This window comes from Toxotes jaculatrix, chromosome 24 (genome assembly GCF_017976425.1).
Source record: "Toxotes jaculatrix isolate fToxJac2 chromosome 24, fToxJac2.pri, whole genome shotgun sequence".
NCBI classification, from domain to species: domain Eukaryota; kingdom Metazoa; phylum Chordata; class Actinopteri; family Toxotidae; genus Toxotes; species Toxotes jaculatrix.
The window spans coordinates 10,201,498-10,226,186 of NC_054417.1; the positions used below are offsets into that span (position 1 = coordinate 10,201,498).

General features: G+C 44.9%; 1 protein-coding gene across 3 annotated transcripts in view; it reads right to left on the reverse strand.

Annotated features, from left to right (window-relative positions):
• Positions 1–24,689, reverse strand: part of xirp2a (xin actin binding repeat containing 2a) — a 43,736-nt gene that overhangs the window by 14,998 nt on the left and 4,049 nt on the right. For 2 of the 3 annotated variants that reach the window (XM_041032719.1, XM_041032718.1), the window contains 2 exons: positions 12,863–12,974; positions 3,985–4,142 (listed from right to left, as the gene is read on the reverse strand). In XM_041032719.1, coding sequence (XP_040888653.1) covers positions 3,985–4,142; positions 12,863–12,974 — 270 coding nt within the window. Of the gene's footprint in view, positions 1–3,984; positions 4,143–8,272; positions 8,569–12,862; positions 12,975–24,689 lie in introns of those variants that run through there. The other variant, XM_041032720.1, reaches the window with a different exon arrangement.

A 24,689-nucleotide genomic window follows, 5' to 3' on the forward strand; every position in this document is an offset into this window, starting at 1 on the left:
GATACAATAATCTCCTTTTGGGATTGTCAATTACCTTCCTAATAAAACATTTATACGTAGGCTTCTGCATATATAGCTTCTGGGAAACTGCAATATATATGAGAATCTTCAAGCTTGCTAGCTGCTGTGTGTGTATGTTGAACACACACACACACACACACACAGCCGTCACCTTTTTCCTTTTTAATGCAAATGAGGGCGCACAGTGCCACGTGCCGAGTTACTGCAGAGGAGTTTGGGTCAGCGACACGTTGTGGCAGGGCATCACCGTGTTATCAATATTTTACTGCTTCAAGCTACTACAGCTCCATTGATATGACACGAAATCAACATGTCTCATTTCAAATTACTGCCACGTCATGCACACGGGCGTGGAAGAACACCGAGCGTGCCTCCTGTGCAGCTTCTGCTCCTTCTCATCTGTACATTTCAGAAAATACTAATCTCTGGGCCTATTCTGCTTGGCTATTTTGAGTTATGTGAATAAATACGATCAGTATAGACAGAAACCATATTCTACTAATTTGGTTTGTCGCTTACATTTAGAGATGAGCTATAAGAAGACTGAGGTTTGCATCGAGCTAAATTCTCATATCTGAGAGTGGTATCAATCTGATCAGCTGTCAATAAAGTTAAAGAAATGAAAAGTTTTCTGGGCTGCGTTTCATTTTGTCCATATGCAGAGTAATTTAAGAGGAGGGATCCTCTGAAGGACGGACTGAACCACTGAGTGACACCTTGTCGCCTGTGTGCGGACATGCAGACAACAGCTGCAAAATGTCGGCAGGAAAAACAGGACTCCCATGCAGATTCTGTCTGGCAAACTGCTGACCCCCCCCCCCCCCCTCCACCACCCTCCACCACCCCCACCACCCCTATCCAACACACAAACATCCACGTTCAGCTGTCAGTAGCCACCACATGAGCCTCGGCGCTGAGGATCAGCTGAGGTCGGGAGGGCCGCCGTGGCTGCCACGCCGACCATCGCCGAAGTGAAATACTGTGGAGCTGCTGTTTGGGAAGAGTAAAGCTTTTCCCGCTGCTGTTATTAAACTATCAATAAACTAATGCGGAGGACTTATTGAATCTGACCGACGGTTGTTCTTTTTAAAAAATAATTATTGCGTTACAGCCATTCATGAAAAGCAACAGGCCACTTGAGGCGGTGCTTTATTGTGGTGTTCCCGCAGCTTGAAAAGCACTCTGCGTTATGTTAACAACACCTCTCATCTGCTCTGAAATGGCTGTAAAGCTTGGCCTCAAGTGGCTTGTTGCTATGCAGACCTGTGACCAGCTAACTGTTAATGCACTCACTCGAGTGCTGGGAGAATTCAGCCGTGCTGCACAGTGGAGGAAAACATTTGGTTATTATTATTTGTTTTTAATAATTAAAGGTTGAATTGTTAACTTAATATTCTTATAAACTCAACCCAGTTTTATAGTGACTGTAAAGTTCCCTCCCTCAGCTCCCTGTGCTGTCTTGTCATGTGTAAAGACACCAGGAGGTGGCAGGTCACTGCCTGTAAAGGGCCACAGTGCAGCCTGATGAATGACAGGCTCCACATTGATTATTAAAAAAAAAAAAAAGAAAAGCTTAAAGTTTTTGTGATTAAAGTGAATCTATTGACATTTCAAACTCATAAGAATAAAGGTATTTAAAACTATCCCTGTCAAGTAACTGGTCTGGGTTTTTACCATGACAGAAGTATGGAAGGAAAACTGGCTGAAGATGAAACAAGTTTGGAGAGGAAGTGAGGACATATTCATTAAATAGTATAACATTAGCAGCTTAACAAAAAGACCGGTGACTGAATGAGACATGACAACTCAATTTGGGAGATTTATGGTAAAACTTTTTAAACGTCTTTGACGAGATTATTAGGAGATAAAATGACTTAACGACCGAAATAAGAGCCGTCTATTACTGGGCGGTCTTAATATATTACTTTGGACTGGAGCAGATCAAAAAAAAAAAAAGCAAGCACATATTCAAGTAAAAGGTCACGGCAGGAAACAGAAAGGTAAAGTTGTCTCTGCTGCGTAGCTATACAATATACAACAGCACAAATTATCCACTGCCTTGAGGTATTTGATTTTATTCTGACACTTCTACCTGCTCCTGATTGTCGGTTTAACGTCTGAACTAAAGCTTGAAACCGCAACACAGTGTCCCCTCGTCTCTGTTTTTAAGGGAATTCGGTTTGTTCAAACCGTACAACAGAAAACATCTGTGTGCTTGGAAGTGATATTCCCTTGAAGTTGTTATGTATTGTAGTGGTAGCCCACAGTTCACAGGGAAAGAGCAGACATTTTCCGGTTGGTAGGGCTTTATTTTAGAAACTGAGCTGACTTACTGTAATGGCCTTGGCTGACTAACCGCTCGCACTGTTGAATTATTGGGTTTATAAAGTGCATGCAGGCTCTTCAAAGCCACTGAGGCTTTTTTTTTTTGTCCTTGGTAATGACTAAAGACTCAGGGACATTCAGAAATGTTATTTTTTTGCGCATAATTAAATTAGGAATAATATGTGAAGCCCTGCTGTTGTGCTGGCTGTGGGCTTTTGTGAATGTGATGCAAGATATTCACTGTTTCCCTCCCTCCCTTACTCCCATTACTGACATGGTGACTGATGCTTTGCTGTGCTACCTTTCCGTAACAAGATGTGTGTGTGTGTGTGTGTGTGTGGAACTATCCCTGCCTGTGTGTGTGTTACCAGTGTACACATCTTCATATTCTAACCTTGTTTATTATGTAATCAAACCATAGGCCATATGATAAAAAATAAAAACATAATTTAATATTGAGATCAGATGGATGAAAGCTTTTATTAGTGGGTGTCTAATTGCGTCTTTAATGAAATACCAATGAATATCTACATTTTTTTTTTTTTTTTTCAGTTTTGCTTTTGAATTAATGGATGTTTAAAGGCCAGCGGTGAAAGAAGTAAACAAACTTCTTATTTATGGAAAAGCAACAGTATAATTAAAAGAAAAAGGCTTTCACTTCAATATCCTCTTAAAGGACATTATCTGCTAAGTGTACAAACTATCAAAAATAAAAGTACTTGTGCAGAATAATGGCTCCTGAGAGTGATGTATTATTTTATTTAGATTGTTCATGCTAATGTTTCAACGCACAGACAGTTGGGTAGTTTAAACTAAAGGTGAAGCCCCTCCCAAAGATTAGTTCTGCTCTGTAACTCCGTCCTCAGTTTTTATTCGGCTCATTTTCTTTTATCCCCTTTCGCTGAAAAATAATTTCATCCTTTCTTTAACAGTGAGAAAAATCAACACTCGTCTGTTCAGACGTATCTGTGTTTGCTCAGAGCGGAGAGAGAGAGCAGCTGGCTGACGATACACGGGACTAAACCCAGACTGCGGATGGTAAGAATATGAACATAATACTGAGAATTATGTCAAAGATCTATATGTACCTAACTCACATCTCCGTGTTGAAACTGGAAGGTTTGTCAGTCTGGAAAAGTGAAAGTGGATTTGTTCAGTACGCTGTTTGATACAGAAAATTAGTTCCTTTTTTTTTATTAACTGAGCAAAACTTTATTTGTATAGATGATGCACAAAGACTGTGCTGGCTGTTCACATGTGGAGCTTTTAAATTAGCTTGCAGAATAAACTGCAGCAGCTCTTTTTAGTGCACCGCGGCATTTATAATGTTATATTATACTTTTTAGCCTCTTTTGGTTTCGTATACATTTTACCAGAAGATCTGCTATTTAAAAAAAACTGCTCTTTAGAGAGAGGGTGCCCCACCCATCACAGATTTTTTTTATAAGGGGCCAAAAGCCAAATACGTTGGGAATCACTAGTTTGAACTTCAGCAGTATGTTACATTTCCATGACATGATAAACATCAGCAATGTCCATCACACACTGTGAGTTTAACCACTTCATAAAGACCCTGCTGTGTGCGTGTATATGACGTCTGCCGTCTCCCGTTACATCCTGTGGAAGTGATCGTCTTACCGCAGCAGAGGAGGAACTGCTGGTTTCCTTCTTGGACACGGCAGCCTGATACATCGCCAGCCGCTCTTTTACCGACACCGGCTCTGCCTCCTGGTCCTCGGCGCTCAGGGCCCTCTCCTCGGGACGTCCTGACCTGGATCTGCCTGGGCTGCCTGCAGCTACACACACACACACACACACACAGTTTATCCAACTGTTATGCAATTGTGAGTTAGGTCCCCTCAAGAGATCTGCTGATATTTGCCACCCTCTTATTTCTCTTTAGGCGCGTCAGCGTAGACTCAGACAGAACTTGCCCTTTTGTAATTAGACTTAAGGGACAGTTTTGTGTATATGAGTTTTCTGTCATTATGCTGGAACAGGCTGGGGCTGACTGTTTCTACCACAATCAATGGAATAGATTTTGATTTAGCTGCTACAGAGAGAACAACACCCTTACTAAAATATGACATAATCCCACTGTCGTTTCTTTAAAGGACACGGAAAGAGAAGAAAAGAAAATGAAGACATGAACACACGACCTGTGGTGGGTTCTTTTGTGCCTTTTTTCTGATCTTAACGACTGAATTTAATAAAGACGTCTTCCAGATTCTGGATCTGTTTCAACGGAGAAGCGGCCAGAGGCAAACCACCCGTAACAGACGCTGACACAAAACCAATGCGCAATACTCATCGATCGCAAAGCGCTACTTTATGCGATCCTCTTCATATCGCACACAGCGCATCCCTGCGGATAGCCAATTAGAGACGAGCATTGATTTGACTTTCCTGTGCTACAAAGCATCATTAGGCAACAGAGAAGGCTTGCGTTAAAGCTCTGGCTACACCCACACTGGACCTTTTAGCTCTTGGCATGTTCTCTCTCCCTCTCTCTTTCTTTCTTTCTCTCCAGGCAACAACACCGTGGGATGAAAGAGGAACCACAAATAGAAATGATTCTCTCTCATTACGTGCGCACGTTGTAACCTTTTGACATTTTCAAATTCTGCTCCTTGTTGTGTTTTCGCAGTAGGCGCTCGCAGATTTTCTCCATATGCATGAGAGTTAGGATGATTTTGGTTCTACCTCAGCTCAGACTGATCGGATGAAGGTCCCCTTGGTGCTGTAGTAGCATAGAGATTAGTAAAAGATTCCATGCTGACCGGTATAGTACATACCATACCTTTATTCTTGGCTGTGCAGAGCAGGCTATCTTAACACTTCTCTCAGCCTACTTATAGTATATCCTGACTACACTGGCTTGATATAGTTCACTCCTGGTATCCACGTCATCAGAAGGAAGAAATCAACCCCCCCCCCCCCCCCCCAAATGACTTCATCTCTGTATTTGGTGTCAGCGTCAAACAGAAAACTTTTACAGAAATGATCGGCTGAGTTCACGAGGCCTGGATCAGTGGATGACGGAAGACTTTCAAAATAAGAGGAGCACTGTTTCTGGAAGCTTTCTTCTTCCTTAACCAATATCCTCAGTGTTAGTTAATCGTGACTCACCAGGATTATGTATATTAATTTCTATAGGTTATGTTATGTTATCTGTTTTTATGTACACAAACTTTTTTTTTTTTTTCAAAGAACCAGCTGTCTTCTGATACAGTTGTTAACCTTTAGTGCTGATGATTCAACCAGGACAGTCCAAAGTCCATCCAAGCCGCACAAGAGCTCCAACTAACCCTGTTTGTGTTAGTAAACAGTCAAAAGGAGAGGACTTTTCCTTCCACAACCAGAGGCATCCAGTTTGCGGCTGCGTAGCAAACTGCCCTGACAGCGCTGACCTTTGAGGAAAAGACAAAGCTGGAGAGTCCAAAATGGAGAAAGCTAATGTTTAGCTTATTGCCACTGTTGCACTGTTTATTTAACTCTTATGTAAAATTAATTCCACCATTAAGGACCAAGCTAACAAGCTTGCTAACAGGTCCCGGGGCTGGCTTCTCTTTCCTGTGGATTATTGTCAGGGAGGCAATAACCGTGCTCCCTGCTGGTTGGTGTGTTAAAACCCACCACCACCACCACCACCGACTACATCACCAAGTCATCTAGAATCATGCTGATCAGCGTCACGATCAAATACTGGGTGAATTTTGCTCTGCCACATGCCATGTGACAAAAGCATGCTCCCCTCATTCCACCATTTTTAGCTTTCTGCTACGTCTGGCATGTTAGTGTAACCAATAACCCGTCGGGGGGGGGGGGGGGGGGGGGACAGGCTGCCCGGGACAGCAGCATCTGAAAATAAACAGGGTTTTTACCCACCGCATCCTATAAATATGGGTCAGAAATCCTACACCTGAGGCTGCGGCGTAACCTAACGCCAGCCTGATGACAGAAACACAAGGATAATGCCCTCGTTTATCACCGGAGATAAATGTTCACGTCATGGTCTGAGAGGCCGAGACATGAGGGGTTCTGATCCCCGAGAGCAGTGACAACAGTGCTTTGGATATGAATGGCTTCTGAGAATGGGTTTGCTGCTTGCAAGGCTGCCATAGCATGGAGCTGAGGTAACCAGGCTCCGCGGGGGGGTGGGGGTGGGGGCGGCTGACTGGAGGGGGGAGAAAAAAATAAACCCAGCCTTTTTATAAACCGGCTCTGTCTGCAGCGTCATGTTCCCCTGTAACGAGGAGATATATGGAGTGGGAGTGTGTGCAGGGATGCATGTGTGTGTATGTGTGTGTGTGTGTGTGAGAGAGAGCGAGAGAGAAATAAAAGGAAAGGAAACTTCTAATGGGAATATTTTCAAAGATTTCAAAGTCATTTCACCATCTCCCTCTGCTGCCACTAATTAGTACTGGCACCGACTGATGTTTAATTAGCATTAATAATAGCCTTCAAACACTGTCCCGTTGATTAAAATGCCCAAATATAATAATAATAATAATAATAACGATAATAATAATGATAATAAGGGCCAAATCTCTGTTTATAGTGCGGCATCAGGGGGAAAAAAAACTTTTCCACGGGCTTACACTTCTAACCTGAGTCATTTCTGCTATTGCTCTGTCCAGAGGCACATTTAGCACCATGCTGACTTGCGGCTTTCCCCCTCCTCTCAGAGTATGAGCTTCTTATCTCTTCAGAGGCACAATTGCTGGCACCGGATGGGGGGGTGGGGGGTGGGGGGGGGGGGGGCAATGGGGGGTAATGGAAGTGGGGAGAGGCCGGGAAAAGTCAACAGGGGAGGTCATGCTGCTGCCGGTATGCACGACTCAGTGGCTATATTGAGCCCAGCCGAGGACCACTGACCCTCCCCACCACCATCAGCCCCCCGAGTCACTGCCTCCTTGCTGCCGCTTGTGCTAAAGCAACGAGAGGTGAAGTGCCGCACCGCCGGCTAGCTAGAAGGAGGAGGTGAAGGGTGGCATGGGGGGCGGGTGGGGAGGTGTTAGGGAAAGAGACAACTGAGGAGCATGGATCCAGGAAAGAGAGAGAGAGAGAGGAAAAGAAAAAAAAAAACGAGAGTAATTTTAGGGTTTCAGTGTGTGAAAGAAGGCGGCATGGCGTCGCAGCTCAAAGCAAAATCAGGGCCCATAGATCTGTGTCAAGCAGAGGCCGTCTCCTAATCACAGAGGTGTCACCAGCTCCTCGGCCCCTCTCCTCACAACAGAGGTCTTAAGCAAACCCAATTTCCTGCTCGGTACTTACTGACCGAAGCTTTTTTTTCGGCTGGCGAGGTTTGACAGGGGAGCCAAAAAAAAAAACGAGCTCCACTAATTGAAATGTCAGCCATGGAGGCCGATTTCTTCCTTACAGATGAAAGCAAAACAGGCACAATAATTGAGCTGTCAGATCTATCAAAATAACTTCTTTACATGGAGGCTGGATTGCCCTGGAGTGCTTCCTTATGCTGGGCTAAGCACTTTGTCTCCGATTTGCTACGCTTTCAGAATATTCTAGATTAGACTGCTGCTGGTTATATCTGGTGGAAGGAAAAAGAAAGGGGCCCATGCATGTTTTATGACAATGCACAAATTCCTGGTGGAATCACAGAAACACACACCGCGGTATCGCATCATATTCTTCATGAAGCTCCTGCCCCTGATATTCCAACACAATACAGCTTCCTTCACTTTATCTTCTTTCTGATTTCACACCAAAGGCGTCGCGTGTGCGCGGCCCCAGGCACATCAAACCAATTCATTATCAGGTAAAATGTCATCTACCGTTTCCAATCTGTCTCCTTCCACTCCTTCTTAGGTGGCGAATCACTTTGAAAGAGCTGTGCTGACAGCGGGGCTGACGTTGATACAAGAGTCAAGCCTTGAAAAGCTGATAGTCCGCATACGTCTCTTACCTTCTTTAAACTGTGTAGGTCGCTCTCTGCTTCAAACAACAATAGAATCCAATAGAATAGAAACAGGAGGGTGGGGATGGGGTGGGGGGTGGTCTTGGAAAAAGAACCGGGCTCAGCAGCTCAGCCTTAACCCAAACACAGCGAGCAAATCCTGGACAGAGAGAGACGGACTTGTGAGGCTTGGAGACCAGCTCCAGCAGTGCGCTCCACAGCTCAGTGAGGCCCAGGGATCCAGTGACAGCTGATTTTATTTTAGAAGTCCCCCCTTCGTAAAAAAAAAAAAAAAAAAAAAATAGGATGGACTTGTGGGAGAGGGTAGCTCGGATGTGGGCTGGCTTTTTTTTTTTTTAGTGTCAAGTATCAAGGTACCCAACATGCCCTTAACCTTATGTCACAGCAGTCTTATGGACAAAGACGTCCCACGCCGTGTGAGCTGAAAAACAGACACTTGACGCATCCTTCATTCACGCCGCAGACTTCAGGGAGACGTTTGGCATTTGGAATCGCTGCTGGTTAGCATGGTAAATATCATGACATTTTATGACTCAGCACACATAAATGGAGATACAGTCATTTCATACCCATTACTTCACAGACAACATAAACACACTGATGCACACAATGTGAAAGTGAGAGGGCTCATAGGATCAAATGACAAAGTTAACAGCTTAACACACGAGAGACGTCAGGCACAGACTGACTTAAAGTGAGTTGTTTTCTTGCCAACGTTTGGAAGAGAAAATCATTTTTTACTCTCATGTCTGTGCAATAACTGCGGAGACAGAGCCAGGGGACAATTAGCTGAGCTTAGGATAAACACTGGCACCGTCCAAAGCTCAAAAATCCACAAGAGAGCAGATCTAAAGATCACAAATCAGCAGGTAATGGATCAGTGGAAGACAGGACATCATGTTGATATCCTTTCTTTCTTTTGTTTTTCTCTCTGTGTTTATTTCTTCCCTTCCTCCTTTTTCATACGTCTCTCTCTTGGACATACGTTGCCCTGAAGCAACGGCAAAAGGTCCTCTTTTAAACCACTGACCTCCTGTTTGTGTCTGATCAGCCCAGGGGCCTTTCTTTCACTCTTTTTCTTCGACCTTCTCCACAATACAAGAGAGAATCTATCTTACATAACCCTGCAGGAATCAGGGTGTGTATGTGCATCCTCTCCATGATATTAGCGGCGATCATGACTGTTTGCTGACCTCACATATGAAACGCAAGGTGTTCTCCGGGAACACCCCCCCCCCCCTTCCCCATGAGGTTGCCGCAGGCGGCGCATCGACTGGAGAAAAGCGCGGTTTATCAGGTTTGGAGAGAAGCTGCACTCTGCTGATAATCCCACTGAAATTGCACATGGATTTCCTGTTCCTAAAGTGGAAAATAAACACACTCCTGTAGAATATCTAATGAAAGGGGCCTGAGAAAAGCCCCCCCAAACTCAGGTCCGGAGCGAGTCCACGCTCAAGTGCGCTTTAAACTAAAATAACCTTCAGAAAATAAATGTTGACTAGTGTCCTTAATTCGTTGAAGTAAGTTGTCAATACAGAGATTTGTTGCTCCGGGTTGTAAATAAGGCGTAGAGGACATGAAAGCAACATTTCCAGGGCCTGGGGCAAACATGGCGCAGCTGGGGCGCCAAGGTGGAAGACGGACTTAAGTCATGAAGAGCACAGAATCCACAGGTGGAGTCAAGGTGAGTCTCAGTCATGACCAAATCACAGGTGCTCCTCTAGTCCTAGTCTAGTCTCGACCTTTGAAAGCAGCAGAGGAGGGAGGCTGAGAGGAAAAGCGGATCTCCATGAACGGCGGGAAGCCGCAGACATGCTGTGGATAGTGTAATTAACAGGCAGCTGATGTATTCAGGTGCGGCAGCCTCTGGAATATAGCGACGTCTCGATCCAGGTGTCTCATCAAAAGATTTCAATAATTAATGAAGGCATCCACGCTGCGCCGGCTGTGCGTAAAGTAAAGCAGGATTTCGAAAAAAAAGGCGTGAGGGGGGAAATCCATGGAAATTACCGAGGTCAGCGCGTCTTTATTTCTTTTCATCATGTATAAGGCTCTTGCCGTTGTGTGATCACAGCCCAGCAGCGGGTCTGGGTTCAAGGAAGCGAGCACGGTTGTTACCGGAGATCTTTAACCTCCAACCCTCTTTATATCTGATACACGCAACAAGTTACCAAAACGCCAAACACGTCAAGGAAATAAGCTCAGGAAAACACCAGTTGACCCGTGTCCCACTGGATTTCACCGACATGAAACAACAGTAAACCTTTAAACTTTGGACGTTCCAGGAAACAGCTTTTCACCGGGACCCCCCCCCCCGGTTTAAAGTTTAGACTGAAAATGATTAAGTTTTTTTTTTAAATCATTCAAGGCTCAAGGTTTATGAACACATTAAACAAAGAGACCTCAAAAGTTAATTATTGAGTTTTAGACGTGAATCCGGCACCTGTTTTCTTCCTGCTTCCAGTCTTCATGCTACATTATTGGGCTTTTATTTAGCACAGAGACATGAGAGTGGTGTGAATTTTCTCATTTGGCAGGAAAGCCAGTTATCACATTTCCCAAAACTGTCAAATTATTCCTTTTAAACGTGTCTATAGCGTCGTGATGTTGCTGGTTGCAGTCCAGTTGGGGGACCTTTGTTGCATGTCATTCCCTCTCTCTCCACGTATTTTGCATTTTTTCAGGCAAAAATGCAGAAAAAAACCCCCAAACTTTTAAAATAAAAATGACAATCAGTGTAATTCGAATGGTGGGGGCTTGTCTTCAGGTTTAATATGCGTGCAACAATAGCCGCTAAGGGAATCAAATCTGAAATTGACAAGAAGAAAAGCTTTGTTTTTTTCCTCAGGATAAGATTATAAAGACATCATCATTTTGCCAGGCAAATCTGGGAGGAGATTAATTAAAACAAAAAAACAGTGTTTTGGCAAAATCCACCTCCAACTGGCAGCTTCAGCAAAAAATCCTCTTGGGCGCAGTCTGTCTGACAGGTTTAATCAGCCAGAGATTAATATAAATATATACACACACAAAACTTTTAAATCATTGAGTACAAAGCGCTGCCTTTTAAACACCCACTATTGTGTGCGCCACAAAGCCAGCCACAGTCTCATGGCGGTGATTCTGGTGTTATATGAGAGGAAACAAGTAAACAAGGATGCCTATTTAGAAAGAGCAGCCGCGTGGAGATTTAGAGGTGAGCTTTGCATCTGTTTAAAGTGCAGTTATATCCTGCTTTATTTAAACACTGCGGCTTTGCAGGGACCGGCTCCGGCCCCGAAGCCCCCCCCCCCTCCTCCTCCTCCTGCCGCCGCCGTCAGTCATCTGACCTGGCGGATTACGCGGCGTTGTCGCTGACTACTTGTCAGCGAAGACAAAAAGCTGTCGCTCATTCAGGACAACAACAGGGACGCCGCAGGATGGGCAAAACAAGTTCCACTTTTAGACACAGTGTGGAGATTTAGAGACGCATGGGAGGCGGGGGGTGGGGGGTGGGGGGTGGTTGGGGGGGTGGTGACAGGCTGGAAAGCCTGACTGATCTCAGGTAGAGATGGAGAGGCTCTCAGTCTGCCTGTGTGAACATGCTGAGTGTGAGCACGCATGGCTGAGTTCATGAACGCGCGTGTAGTTCACCCCCTCGATATTACTTTGAGGCCTGTCGACACGTCGCTTCACTTTAGATGCAGCCTCTCTGCAACCACTCTCACACTCTCTGCCTCTACATATAAAAAAATATGTTTTGTCAAAGTATATGAAAGAAAATACAGAACAAGGATAAAGACAAATATCAACAATTATAATAAAAACGGGTTATATAAGAAAAATATTATTGACAGAGAAGATTGAAGCAGCTAGAATCAATATTTCTTGTGTCAACTGTGAATCCCATCTAAAAAGCCACTGTGCACTACCTGCCCAGCACCAAACACCTGCACAACTCAAGACACTCCCATCATCCTCAGCTGTGCTTCTTCTTTAGTGCTAATTAGCAAATGTTAACAGGCTAATATGCTAAACTCAGAGCATGTAAGCACTGCTGACATAAGCTTTTCAGCTATTCATGCACATTCATTGACTGAACTCATATGGGAAGTTTTGACCTCCACGATCAGCGCACCGTGATAGCTGAGAGGCCCCATGTCTTCGAACTAGCTCTTTAAAAAAAGCAGGACTGTACCTTGGACTGTAAGCTCCATCTGTGCCTACACCGCTATCAGCGTCAGTGGGGAAACACACTGGAGGTAGCCACCACGCTGCTGCTATCACAGTAATGGAAGCGCAGTATCTAAGCCAGCCACCGAGCTTCCCATTAAAAACCTGCCAGGGAGGCAGCCTTATCTGGCAAAGAACAATCTACTTTTCAAAAGCTGCTTTCTGCCAAATGTTTATCTCACGGAACAAATGGGACACAACACTGCATTCACCATTCTGCAGCCTCGGTTGTTTGCTCGACGGACTGGTGTAACCGTGATGCAATCGCGGAGCGAGGCCTCTGGTCAAACGGTAAAAAACACATCTGATGTTGCATCAAAGCTTTCTGACACGATTCCCAAATGAAAACGAAAAGAGAATACTCACACGGAGCGGTGTCCTGAGGCGAGGCCATGGTCGGATGTGTTGACGGGTCAGCCCGCGTGAGACTACTGGACATCGCTCTCTTAGATGGGAAGGTGTGGATGGCTGTGACTTCCTGGTAAAAGAGAGGGAGAGAGAGGGAGAGAGAGAGGGAGCTATCAGAGGAAACACCTGTGCTTTTCAACAAGGAGATGGAGAGGTGGCAGGACGGGTCATCAACACGAGCCGGCTGTGCCCAAAATCGCCTGTACACACCCTGACACACACACACACACACACACACACACTCAGAAAAAAAACATACATACCTTAAACATGAAAAATGATACAGTCAAGCATCTGGTGACAGCTAAGCTCCAGATTCCACTGAAACCTGGCTGCTGTTGCCTGGTCTGCACACATTTACACACACACACACACAAAGACACACACACACACACAAGTGCAAACAGAGACGACCTTGAGCAGAATATGAACAGTAGGCGCTGACTGGAAAGTTAGTGCAAACAGCATTTGGTTGAATTTTAATAGAGCCACTCCATCTTTAACTAAAGGTGTTTTCACGGGCTTCTATTGATAAAAGGTACAACACTGGTAAATGGCGTGTCCTTGGTGCATACAAGGCTTGTTTTTTTCCCCCTGGAAGCATTTTGTCAAAACTTAGAAGTCGGCCTGTGCAACACGCCTATTCAGTTGCAAATCATCCCCGCGGGGGAACAAACACACCTGTGTCTTTGTGTGTTTATGTAGGCGCGTGTGCATATGTGTGTGTGTGTGTGTCTTTGCAAATGTGCGGGTGCTTTTCTCTTTTTTTTTTTTTTTTCATTTGCAAATCAAATGAATTCCCCATAGCATTTTTTTTCGACAGCTTCACGCCGGGTTTTTTTTTTTTTTTTTTTTTTGGACGAGAAGTGACAACAAACATGCAACGGCTCTGCACGCGTGGTGCAGACACACACACACACAAACACACACACACACACATAAACAAACAGATGCATAAATCTGTGTCTGTCTAGTTTGGTCTCCTTCTCGTTGCTGAGGGTGTCAACAATTATTTCAGAAATGCACCAAAGGACAAAACATTGTCCTCAAAAATTCCATTTAGGGAAAAAATGGTCATTTGCATACTCTCTTCCTGCATCTCACACACACACTCACACACACACACACACACACCATGGTAAAACAGGGATGTAAACATAACGCCTCCCTTTCTGTCACTGTTATTCTCTTGCCGAGGTAGAACTCACATCGAATGAAGCTCAAACCAGTGAGCTGCGAGGAGCCGAAGCTGCTAACCGCAGCTCCCCCAGTGCGCCGACGTCTGACTGCTGATATTAAACTGAGCATTTTGTCTACAACGGTGTGTTACTTTGCTCAGGGGATGATTAAGTGCGTTAAGGATGTTTTACAGGCCAGCGTGTGAAAAATGTGTGTGTGTGTGTGTGAGTTTGCGGTGGTTTGAGTTCATTACAGCTCGTTACAGAAGCGAACGGCGCTGAATCAAAGCCATTAAAGGGACTGAAACATTTATCTCTCTTTGGTTTTGCTGCTGTTGCGTGTTTACACTTCACTTGTGTGGTGAATTATGAACACATACATGTGGTGGGCGTGGGTGTGAACATATTTTTGAAAGATTTTCTCGGCGCATTGGTCGATATTTGTCAGTCGCGTCGCGGCAGATGGAACGACACAGAATCCCACGTGTGCAAGCGCACACACACACACACACACTACAGCCAGAGCTGTTTATCACAAATCTCCACGGAGACTAAAATTAGAGAACTGATCCCACGTCAGTTTACAACTTTGTCGAAACTCAATTTTCCCAGCAGAAGAAAATGGAACAAAACAGGTGCGTCAGTGGGAAATAGATGTCAATGCAATTATCTCACAATGAATTAGTCTGACGTAAGTCATGGATTAAGCTTTTGATCTATAAAACATGAGGAGACACTAAAAAAAATTTCTAAAGAGTGAGATTTTCATAGGTTTAGAAGAAAAAAACACACATCAACAAAGTTGGAAACTGGCCCAAAGTTATTCATGTTACTGGCAAAAAAAGAAGGCTTTTTTTTTTCTTTTTCTAGAAAATGCCATACAAAGGCAGTTTTCTGAGGAGCCAAAGGAAAAAACAAACAAAAAAACAGCCAGTCTGAGAGGAGAGATTGATAATGTGCAGCAATTCTGCCTCACAAAACCAATGAACCTCTTCAAAGAGCTGGTCAAGGGCACGGAGGGGAGCTTCAGAGAATGCAGTGCATATTTTTTTACGAGAACAGCATCAGATACACAACATGGATACACTGACTAGAGTCTTCATTTATACTAACAAAGAAAATACATCAGCAACAGATGTTTGGTTGGTTGGAGAATCTGTCATTGATATCGGCGATATCAGAAATGATGAATGCATTAAGTCCTTTTATGAGATACAATAAGCAGCAGCGGCACAGCACAGTGTCTCATGCAGCCGTCAGCGAGTGTTATCTAGCTTTGAGTCCCTGCCATATGTTCGCTTTGGCGCAGGCTGCCCACAGAGGAAGGAGGAAGAGGGAATAGGGGGTGGTGGTGGTGGAGGAGAAGTGTCTCTGCGTATCTCCAACAGACTGACAGAGTTAATAAGGGACAGTGCTCGGTGAAATCTGTCTAAATGTGCCTGCCTGTCGCCAGAGATAATCCCTGTGAAAAAAAAAAAAAAAAAATCACTGGATCTTCTTAAAAGAAGCTCAGCTAATGAAATCAATGCAGGCCCATCTGGGACCATTTCATGTGTGACAGGACGCCTACAAAGAGGCCAGTCGGACCCGTGATGGCGAAACCATGGTAACGGGAAGCAGTAATACACGCGCTGCTATGCCTGGGGAGGTGACACCTTGACACCCTAGCACCTTCACATTGGTGCCTATTAGAGGGAGACATCGCCAGAGCATAGCCTGATCCAGGAGACCACGAGCTCGCTGTCACACGTGCAGGGGGGACTTTACCGTTTTTTACGCTGATTGTCTTATGGCAGCTGTTGACATTTTCGTCCTCTAACAAGCCGCACTTCTGCTACTAGGACTTTAATGACATGCTGCGGTGCATGGAGGGTCTCTGTGGAGAGCTGTCCGCCTCCCTCTCCTCAAATATTCCCTCTGTCCTCCCCCTCTCCCCTCCCGTGTCATCCTCCGTTTACAAAATGTCAGCCTTAATAAGTCAATTAGTCAAGAATTGAGTCCTAGGGTTTTATTTTTCTCAGCCCAGGGAAGAGACTGTGCCAGCTGGGTGAGATAATGTCAGTTGTAAAGATCTTGTTATGATCAAACCAAAGACCAAACGCGGGACACAGACTCAGACTCGGAGAACATGGACTGTATATAAAAAGGAGGAGAATAAGAGAGGGTTTATTGCTCGGCTGCAGGGAGCGAAGGTGAACGGGGGATGAGGATTGAGGACAGAGGGGGGGGGAAGCTGGTGGCTGCTGAGGAAGGGCTTAGTGAGGGTCAAGGCAGAGCAGTGAGAGGGGCTGGATGACTGATTGTGCAGGCAGGGAGATGAACGGGGGGGGGCAGAGGGAAGCTGAGGACCAGGGGAGGAGAGGTGGCTCAGGTGGAAGGCGACGTTACGTGACAGAAAAGCAGGAAGTCTCAGAGACGAGCAGGTAGGGGGAGTCAAATCCTGGAGTACAAGGAGTCAGAGGTTAGGCCTGAGAGTATACAGGAGTTTAAGGAGCTGGAGCATGTGATCCCCAACTGGCTGAAACAAAGAGCTGGAGAAGGGTGGATGAAGAACCCGGGGCCCGGGCTGATGAGTCGATGGATTCGAGGTCTGAACCGGATTCATGCGGGTTGACTTCAGTCCACTGCACAACTTTCACAGAAAGGAAAAACTCAGCCATGACATCAAAGACGTACGAGTTATCACAGAGCTGCTACCCGTCTCTCCTCCACCCGAAGACTTAGAAACTGCTCCGAGCGCTTTCGCTTTTCCGAGTTGGTGAAGCTACAGCAGCGGTTTCAAATCGATAAGGTCCACGGGTTCCATATTAGATGTGACATTTCGGAGGAGAGAGGTCGTCCACCTCGACGAGACGCGCTCCTTAAACATATTTAAGATCTCCCACCATCTCTTTTTCTCTTTTACTTTCAGGTTTTTCTTTTTGTTTCTGAACCTCTCCCCAACCCGTTCTTCACTTCGCTGCCAAGAAAAGAAGTCGCTCGCACATGACTCACTGTTTGGGTACTTCATTTTAAATTACAGGATTCCTTTGTCGGGCAAACGGCGAATCCGCACGTGGGGACGCCGACGCTGTATTTACACATACGCTTCAGCCGCATGCACAGTCCCTCTGACAGCTCTCGGAATGAGTGCTTCTGGCTGTGAACGCTGCCTTATGGGTTGGCTGGCATAACACACGAGTGCCTGCACTCCAACATGACTCATGAGGCTCAACAACAGTAAACAAATCACTGTCTCTGACTGAGGCAACCAGTTGCTCTGGACTTGTTTCTCTGAAAGGCGCCTGACCTGCTCCTGTTCCTGCTGCAGGAGGAGAAGATTTACAGTTTACATGTGATGACTTTTAAACATTAGCATCACAATCTTCATCTAACCACCCCCCACCGCCCAGCTCGATTCACTCCACATTAAGTTATGAGTTAAGTTTTCATAGTGGAGTCAGGCGGATTGTGAGAGAGAGGAAAAGTAGATAGTCTGTACAAAAAAGCCCTGAGGGAAAGAAAAGAGCGGCTGATAACGTCTATCTGACCAAAACACTGCATTTCTCATGCACTGGTCTAACTAACAGCGGGTGCATTTTTTTTTTCTCGAATAAAAAGCAGCAGTGGATATATATCACTGAGTCCAGAGAGCTTAAATACTCACAAAGTCACCTCCGCTGCAGTAAAAAGAATAAAGCAGCAAAAGCTCATTTATTCTACTGTGTACTGTATGTACGCTGCCACGGATCCTGCTGGTTAGTTAAGAAACTAATAATGGAATAAAAGGGGCAGTCCACGGATTTCATACAAAAAAAAAAAAAAAGGTTAGTAGTCATGGGGATTCCAGCTCTGCTTCACTGCAACGCCTCAACCTCTGGGGTTAAATCGTTCAAGGCTGTGTGAATAAACAGATGAATGCATGGCTGAGCTTTAAAGCAGAGAAATGGATTTAAAAGGTTTCATCTGTAAGGCTCAGGCTGTTTTACTTTCATCCAAATGTCGTTTACCCTGATCGGTTTGATCTGTTTGCTGATGTAATTACTTTTTCGAAACATTACCGTGGTTTTTAATCAAACGGCCCGCAGCTTAAAATCAGCTGATGTCACAGCTGACAACGGATGGATGTGTAAACAGTTTCTTTAAGGAAACTTTTTCTTTTTTTTTTTTTTATGACTTATTTCCTGTTTGATTGCCATTTCCTCTGCTGGGTGTCAGGTGATTGACAAGCGAGCAGATGAGAAATGAAAACACTCAATATGAGCATAATAAACGTTAAAGTTTTACTGCAGCAGACACCACAGCCTCGTAAACCAGACTAACCCACGCTAGCAACTGTATGAGGCAGTGCGGTTAAAGGCTAAAGGCTAGCAAGCTGACGTTTCGCTGACCTTTGACCTCAGAGGAGAGTCTGCAATGCTTGCTCTAACTGATTGCACCTGTTTGCTGCAGTGCTTTCGCATTTTATATCTGATTTTCTGTAACTTGTAGATATAATGATTGTGTTGTAGCTACGACGCCCACTGGCTCTGGCAAGATCCATTATCCAATAGATTTAAAATCCTGTTCAAGCAACTGTCCAATCACAAGTGCACACCTGTTTCCTTTATCCTTTTGGACTCAGACTATTAGAGGATGCAAATCAGCAACCGGTCCTGTTTTCCTCCTCTCAAGTTTGTTGCTCCTTGACCCCCCCCCCCCCCCCCCAAAAAAAACACATCACTGCACAAGAACCCCTTTGCAACAATAACACAGGAATAATGTGGAGAAAATAAGCAGCCAGGACTACACTATTGAAACAGTTAAAAAAAAAAAAATCATTTGCAGCTCAAATGACATGAGCAAGATGCTGCAGACCAAAAAAAAAAAACCATGCACACAAAAGTAAAAACAGAATCGTCTTATGATGATGCCTGAATTTGGATCTCGAGGCTAATCGTCTGCCTTCTTCTATCACCTCCTCCTGTTATGCAACCATGTGTATTGTTCATTTGAAGGTCATCTCCGCTTCTTCTCCCTCCTTCTTCTCTCTCTCCGTCTACTCTTTGGCAGCTTGCTTTCTTTGCGCCATTGTTTTTTGTTTGTGCCGGGTGCCATGAGCGTTCCCTTTTATGCAATCCGGTAGTACAAAAAAAATGTTTTTTTTTTTTTTTTTTTTGCTTTCCACCCTCTATCGACTGTCCTTATTATGACTAAACAGAGGACGGCGAGAACCGCCCACATCAATATTTCAAGCACTCATGGGTAAACATGGGCACAAAAGAGAGACGCAGGCCCGGAAACAGGGAGAAGGGAAAGAGACGGGCCACAGGCCAAAAAAAGAAGAGGAAAAGACAGAGTCTGAGTGAATAAGTAAATGGACGGACGGAGAATGGTGCTGTGCAGGGTAGAAACAAGTCAAACCGAGAAAACAAACCTGATGAAAGAAAGAGAAGAAGAGTGATACAGGGGTAGAGGAGGCTACTGTGGGAGCGGTGGGTTGGGGGGGTTTGTAACAGTGATTTGAGGTTTTCTACTGAGCCCAGCTGGGACAGAGAGGATTAACTCAAAGGCCAAACACCCAGACAGAGTCTGAGTGAAAAGCTAGGAGGTGGACAACAGCAGAACAGAGAGACCTGGAGAGACGTGCAGAGGAAATGAACAAACCAAAAAAAAAAAAACAAAAAAAACAGACAGACAGACAGAAAGTGAGCCAGAACAAAGAAAATAGAGTATATGACTCACATTTCTAGTGACAGACAAACAAAGCTGAACTATTTTCATACTGAAGATCTGCACTACAGAAACCTGTCTCATTATATGAGCCGAGGGGGCACGTACGTTGGTGCTCGGGCCACAGCTCGCGCTTCATTTTCCTCCCTGGCAGCTTGTTGACACACCAAAACTTGGTGATGTGTTTTCATCCCCAGAAAAAAAAAAAAAAAAACATGATGCAACATTCAGTCAGAGTTTTTCTCTCAGCAGTATTTGTGCAGCTGTCCTCCTCCTCCTCCTCCTCCTCCCCAGCATCTGCTTGACGAAACAGTGCTTTATTTTTTCACTCTTTTAAACATCTGGAGCGAGGTATTTTTTAAAAAAAACTGTGACTCTGGACAGTTTAGATTGTGGTTGGTTGCTTGGCAAACCGCTGTAGCTGGTGTGCTCCAACCTCTGAAGTTACTGAGGATGGAAAATAAAGCTTTCTACGCTAACAAGCCTGCTAATGCTCATTTAGAAAACTCTGCATTTTACACCATCAGCGTACTGTACATACAACTGTCCCAGACACTTGACATCTAGGTGCTTGTACTTTCTTGGCTCCATGTTCCCCAAACTGGCAATCTAACAGCAAGCCTCACAGCTTCAAACCGACTGTACACCCATGACAAGACTTTCACCTTCACATACCCGACTGTTTCATCCTCCCACATTTACACCTGGGATCGGCCTAATGCAACCACAGCTGTCTACGGCTGGCCGCTGAGCAGCTTCAATGGAGCAGGTGGAGGCTTGGAATAAAACCTGCAGCTATTCTTGGCATCACAAGGCGTCCTCATGGTGCAGGAAAGACGTGGTTATACAGATAGATTAAGCAGAAAAGGCTCCTAGTAGAGCAGCCGTATTAATTAAATCAATAATCATAAAATTATAGCATATATAAAAGAGGTTTGGTTGACATGACGCTCCAGTAATATTCTTTAGGCCCGGAGAAACCAGTTTATTCCAGCAGAGTCAGAGTTTTCACTCAGCTTTGGGTGAACTTTGACCCAAAACAAGCAAGCTGCCTTGTCACTGGAGAACTTCGAGTCCACAACAGAGGAAGATATCATCGCTTGTTAGCTGTACTCGTCCACGGAGCACGTCAGCACATCACCGAACCTCTACAACCAACTATTTCGCTGACTAATTCCGCTGAACCGCTCTCTGGTGTGACGAGATGAAAGAGTAAAAAGGAAAAAACTGTGTCTGTCTGCTCCCTCACCAAATACACACCATGTGTTTTGGTAACTGTAATTTAGCGCCTACTCCAACAGCTTTTAGCCAGTGTTCCAGTGCTTCGCCCTGCATCTCTACAGGGTTAAGTGTCTCAGGAAGATTCCGGGGTGGAAGTCGTTAAAGGACGAGCGGAGCGATTCGGCTTGGATCCATTTTCAAATCTGACCCAGATCTAGCGGCGAGTAAATTTTAAAGTTTGACAGATGTCCAATGATTCTGGGTTTTCAAATGCTTGGCTGCAGACGCCCCCCCCCCCCCCCCCCCCCCTCCCCCCCCCCCCCCTCCCCCCTCCCCCCGCGTGTGCATCGACTGCTGAAAGCTAACAGGGGCATTAGCGGATCATTAGCTGGAGCTGTGCTCGGTGCCTGTTTCACATTCATCACACATGTAGAAATATGATATGCTCCATACGTAGGGCTCCTGCTATAGAGGTGGTGCTCATTATGATGACACATCACCAGTCAACTTGTATTATAATATCTATACATTTACATAAACGGTGACATGCACTACAGCAAGGGGTCTTCAACGTGTTTCAGGCCAAGGACCCCCGAAACTGATGGAGAGATGGAGCAGGGACCCCCCTAAACCCTCCGGGGACCCCCTAGGGGTCACAGACCCCCTTTTGAAGACCTCTGCACTACAGTAAATAATGCAACTCATCTGATTATATATTCAATTAAACATATATAACATACGGCCACTGCATAAGATGAACTCACTCACACGATCCCACTTGTGTTGTGTAGTTTCCCATGTGGCGACGCTGTATATTTAGCGGTGTGTATCCTGCGGGCCTGTGGCACAGCTCCTCATTCTGTATTCGAGGCTTTTCCCGCCTGATTATCTGAGATCTTAACTCGAGCTGAACCCTGACAGATATCTGCCCGTCTCCACCGAGACAGAGAGAGAGAGAAAGCTGTGGGAAAAGAGAGAAAAGCGAGAAAAGGGTAAAGAGAAAAAGGGAAGAAAAGCTGTCAGTGTGGGTGATTGTGCAGCCTTGAAGAGTGGGGGGGGGGGGGGCCTGATGAAGCTTATCATTACTGAAACATGAATATAATTTGTTAATCAGACTGCGAGCTGCTTCACCTGCTAAAATATGAACTCCCTCTTCATTTTGATCCTCTCTCCCTCTCTCCCCCTGCTGATTCTCCATCGCTCCCTATCCATCTTCATCTTCCCTACCCTCTACCCCCCCCCATCACCCCCAATCTGCTCTCAGTCCTCTCTTTCACAATATGGCCCCCCCTGTGCTTGCTGAATGTAAATCATATTTCAGTCTCTTTCATCAGTCTCCGTCCTCTCTTCTCTTAACGTTCAGTGAGCAAATGCCAGCATCACCGGGGCACTACTATTTATACGTGACGACTCCACAGCGGCTCGGGATCCGGCTCCGTTTTCAGCCTCTCCAAATATACCCCCGAGCCACGGACCTGACACGGGCTGACATGCTGCATGCCTGCTTGATATTCTGGGGGAATTAAGTCTATAATTATGCGACTGTGTAACACAAGCTCATGCAAGTGGACGAACTGCGTGTCACCTTAGACACACTGGCTTTTATATGCAACCAAATGTGACCTGGACGTGTTATGGCACTAAGGATGGCACCGTCTCTTGGTCAGATGGTCGGTCCACCATTTTTTTTTTTTTTATATCTCAACAATATCTTTTAGAAGGGTTGCCATGAAAACGTAACCATTCGTGGTTCCCAGAGGATTATTCGTAAAGACTTCAGTCTTCGCCATGATGTCCCCTCTAGCACCGATATCAGGCTTAAATTTGTGGTTTTAAATAAAACGCCTCGGCAACTTTACAGGTCCACACACACACAATAAACTAACACAGTAAACAGCACACCTGCTAAACACCAGCATCTTAGGGTTCCTGTTTAAAGCGTTTACTTCCTGATGTTAACACTAATCTGAAAGCACCGCTGTGCCTGAGCCCGGCCTCGCGGAGCTGCTAGCGTGCGGCTGCTCCTAATCTCATTAAACTGTAAACTCATTGTTACGTGTGTCTCTGTGCTTTGTTTTTCCTCTTCTCCTAGCCATAAGGTTTAATGATGAAGCATTCATCTGTGACACGCAGCCAAAAAAAGAATTTGCATTCGAAAACCTATTTCTGAAGAGCGCTTCCTCTTTTGAATGGCAAGGGGGACGATGAGCGCGGCTCACGGCGCTGCCCTCAACTGTGACATAGCACCGCATCCACAGTAAATGATTGAAACATTAAGCCTCGAGGCCTTTTGGCTAATTGTTGAACACATATGCTCTTGTGGGGCTGTGGGTGTCAAACTGCGTTAGAGAAAAGACGATCTGAGTCACACAACAATCTGTGTGGGGGAAAAAAAAAAGCCCAGAGATACGCATTCATCATCCAGCTATGGGAATGGATTATCATACGTTACAGTGAATATGCACATGCTACCACAATACCTCTGGAAAAAAAAAAAAATGGCTGTCTTAACAAGCACTGACAAGCAGCAACAGAGCAGATTTTCTATGTCTGCTCCCATTCGCCACAATCCATCAAGAAAAATAAACGGCAGGTAGAGCTGTGTCTGACCGACCACGCGACAACAGTGGAACTATTCTCAGAGCCGAGGCGGCGAGCAACAAGTCATCGTCATCATCATCATCATCACACAGCAGACTAGCAATGCGTCTCACACACACACACACACATGGCTCTGCTGCCAGCTCCATTAAAAGATTTGAATCTGTGAAACCGAGATGAAAGAGATGCCTGGTAAAAGTTAATGGAATTTTTACGAGCTCAATGGACTTGATGAGGACGCCGGTGTCCTCATCAAGTCTGGATCAATTTCTTGCAGACACATTGTGGCTTTTAGTTTATTTAACATTTAATTAAGTGCGTTTAGGAATGGTACTGAATATGGATTGATTTTTTTTTTTTTTTTTTGGGGGGGGGGGGGGGGGTGAAATAGCCCACAATTAACCAGAAGGCCTGGCCTCAGTCTCATCTCTCAGCATGTCGTTTGACACTTTAAAGTGAGACTATTCAACATGGCAGAGTGACAAAATTCCCACTCCTTGCATAAAAGCTGGAGAAAGGTGATTTAAAAAAAAAAAAAAAAAAAAAAGCTATAGAGATGAAGTATATGAAAAAGCCTAATCCACTGTTCCATTTCGTGTCTTTCAGACTGAATATTGCCTTTTGAAAACGAGGGTTTGTTGAAGCCACGTTATGAAAGCTTTATAAAGAAAACGCTGGCACAGGAGGAAGATGAGGATCTGCTCAGTCACACACATTAAAAAAAAAACTAACAAAAAAAAAAAAAAACCATGAGTGAGTAAGAGACAGTTATGAAAATAAACCAAGGGAACATTCCAGACCTCTAGTGCCGCTGGACGAATTTATGTGGACACCTCATTCACAGCCACACGAGCCCTCCACAAGTTACCCTCTCTCTCTCTCTCTCTTTAACCATGTTATCCTGTTACCCACGTGTAACCAAGCTTTATCCCGTAGTATGAAATCCCTTTAAATTCTTTTATGATGCCTTAAATTTACCAAACACATCAGAATGAGATATTTTGCCAGTTGTGCAAATCCTGATCATCTGACTGCCTCGCACACAAGAGAGGAGCCATTTTTAAGACACTGTCAGACATTAAAAAAAAAAAACA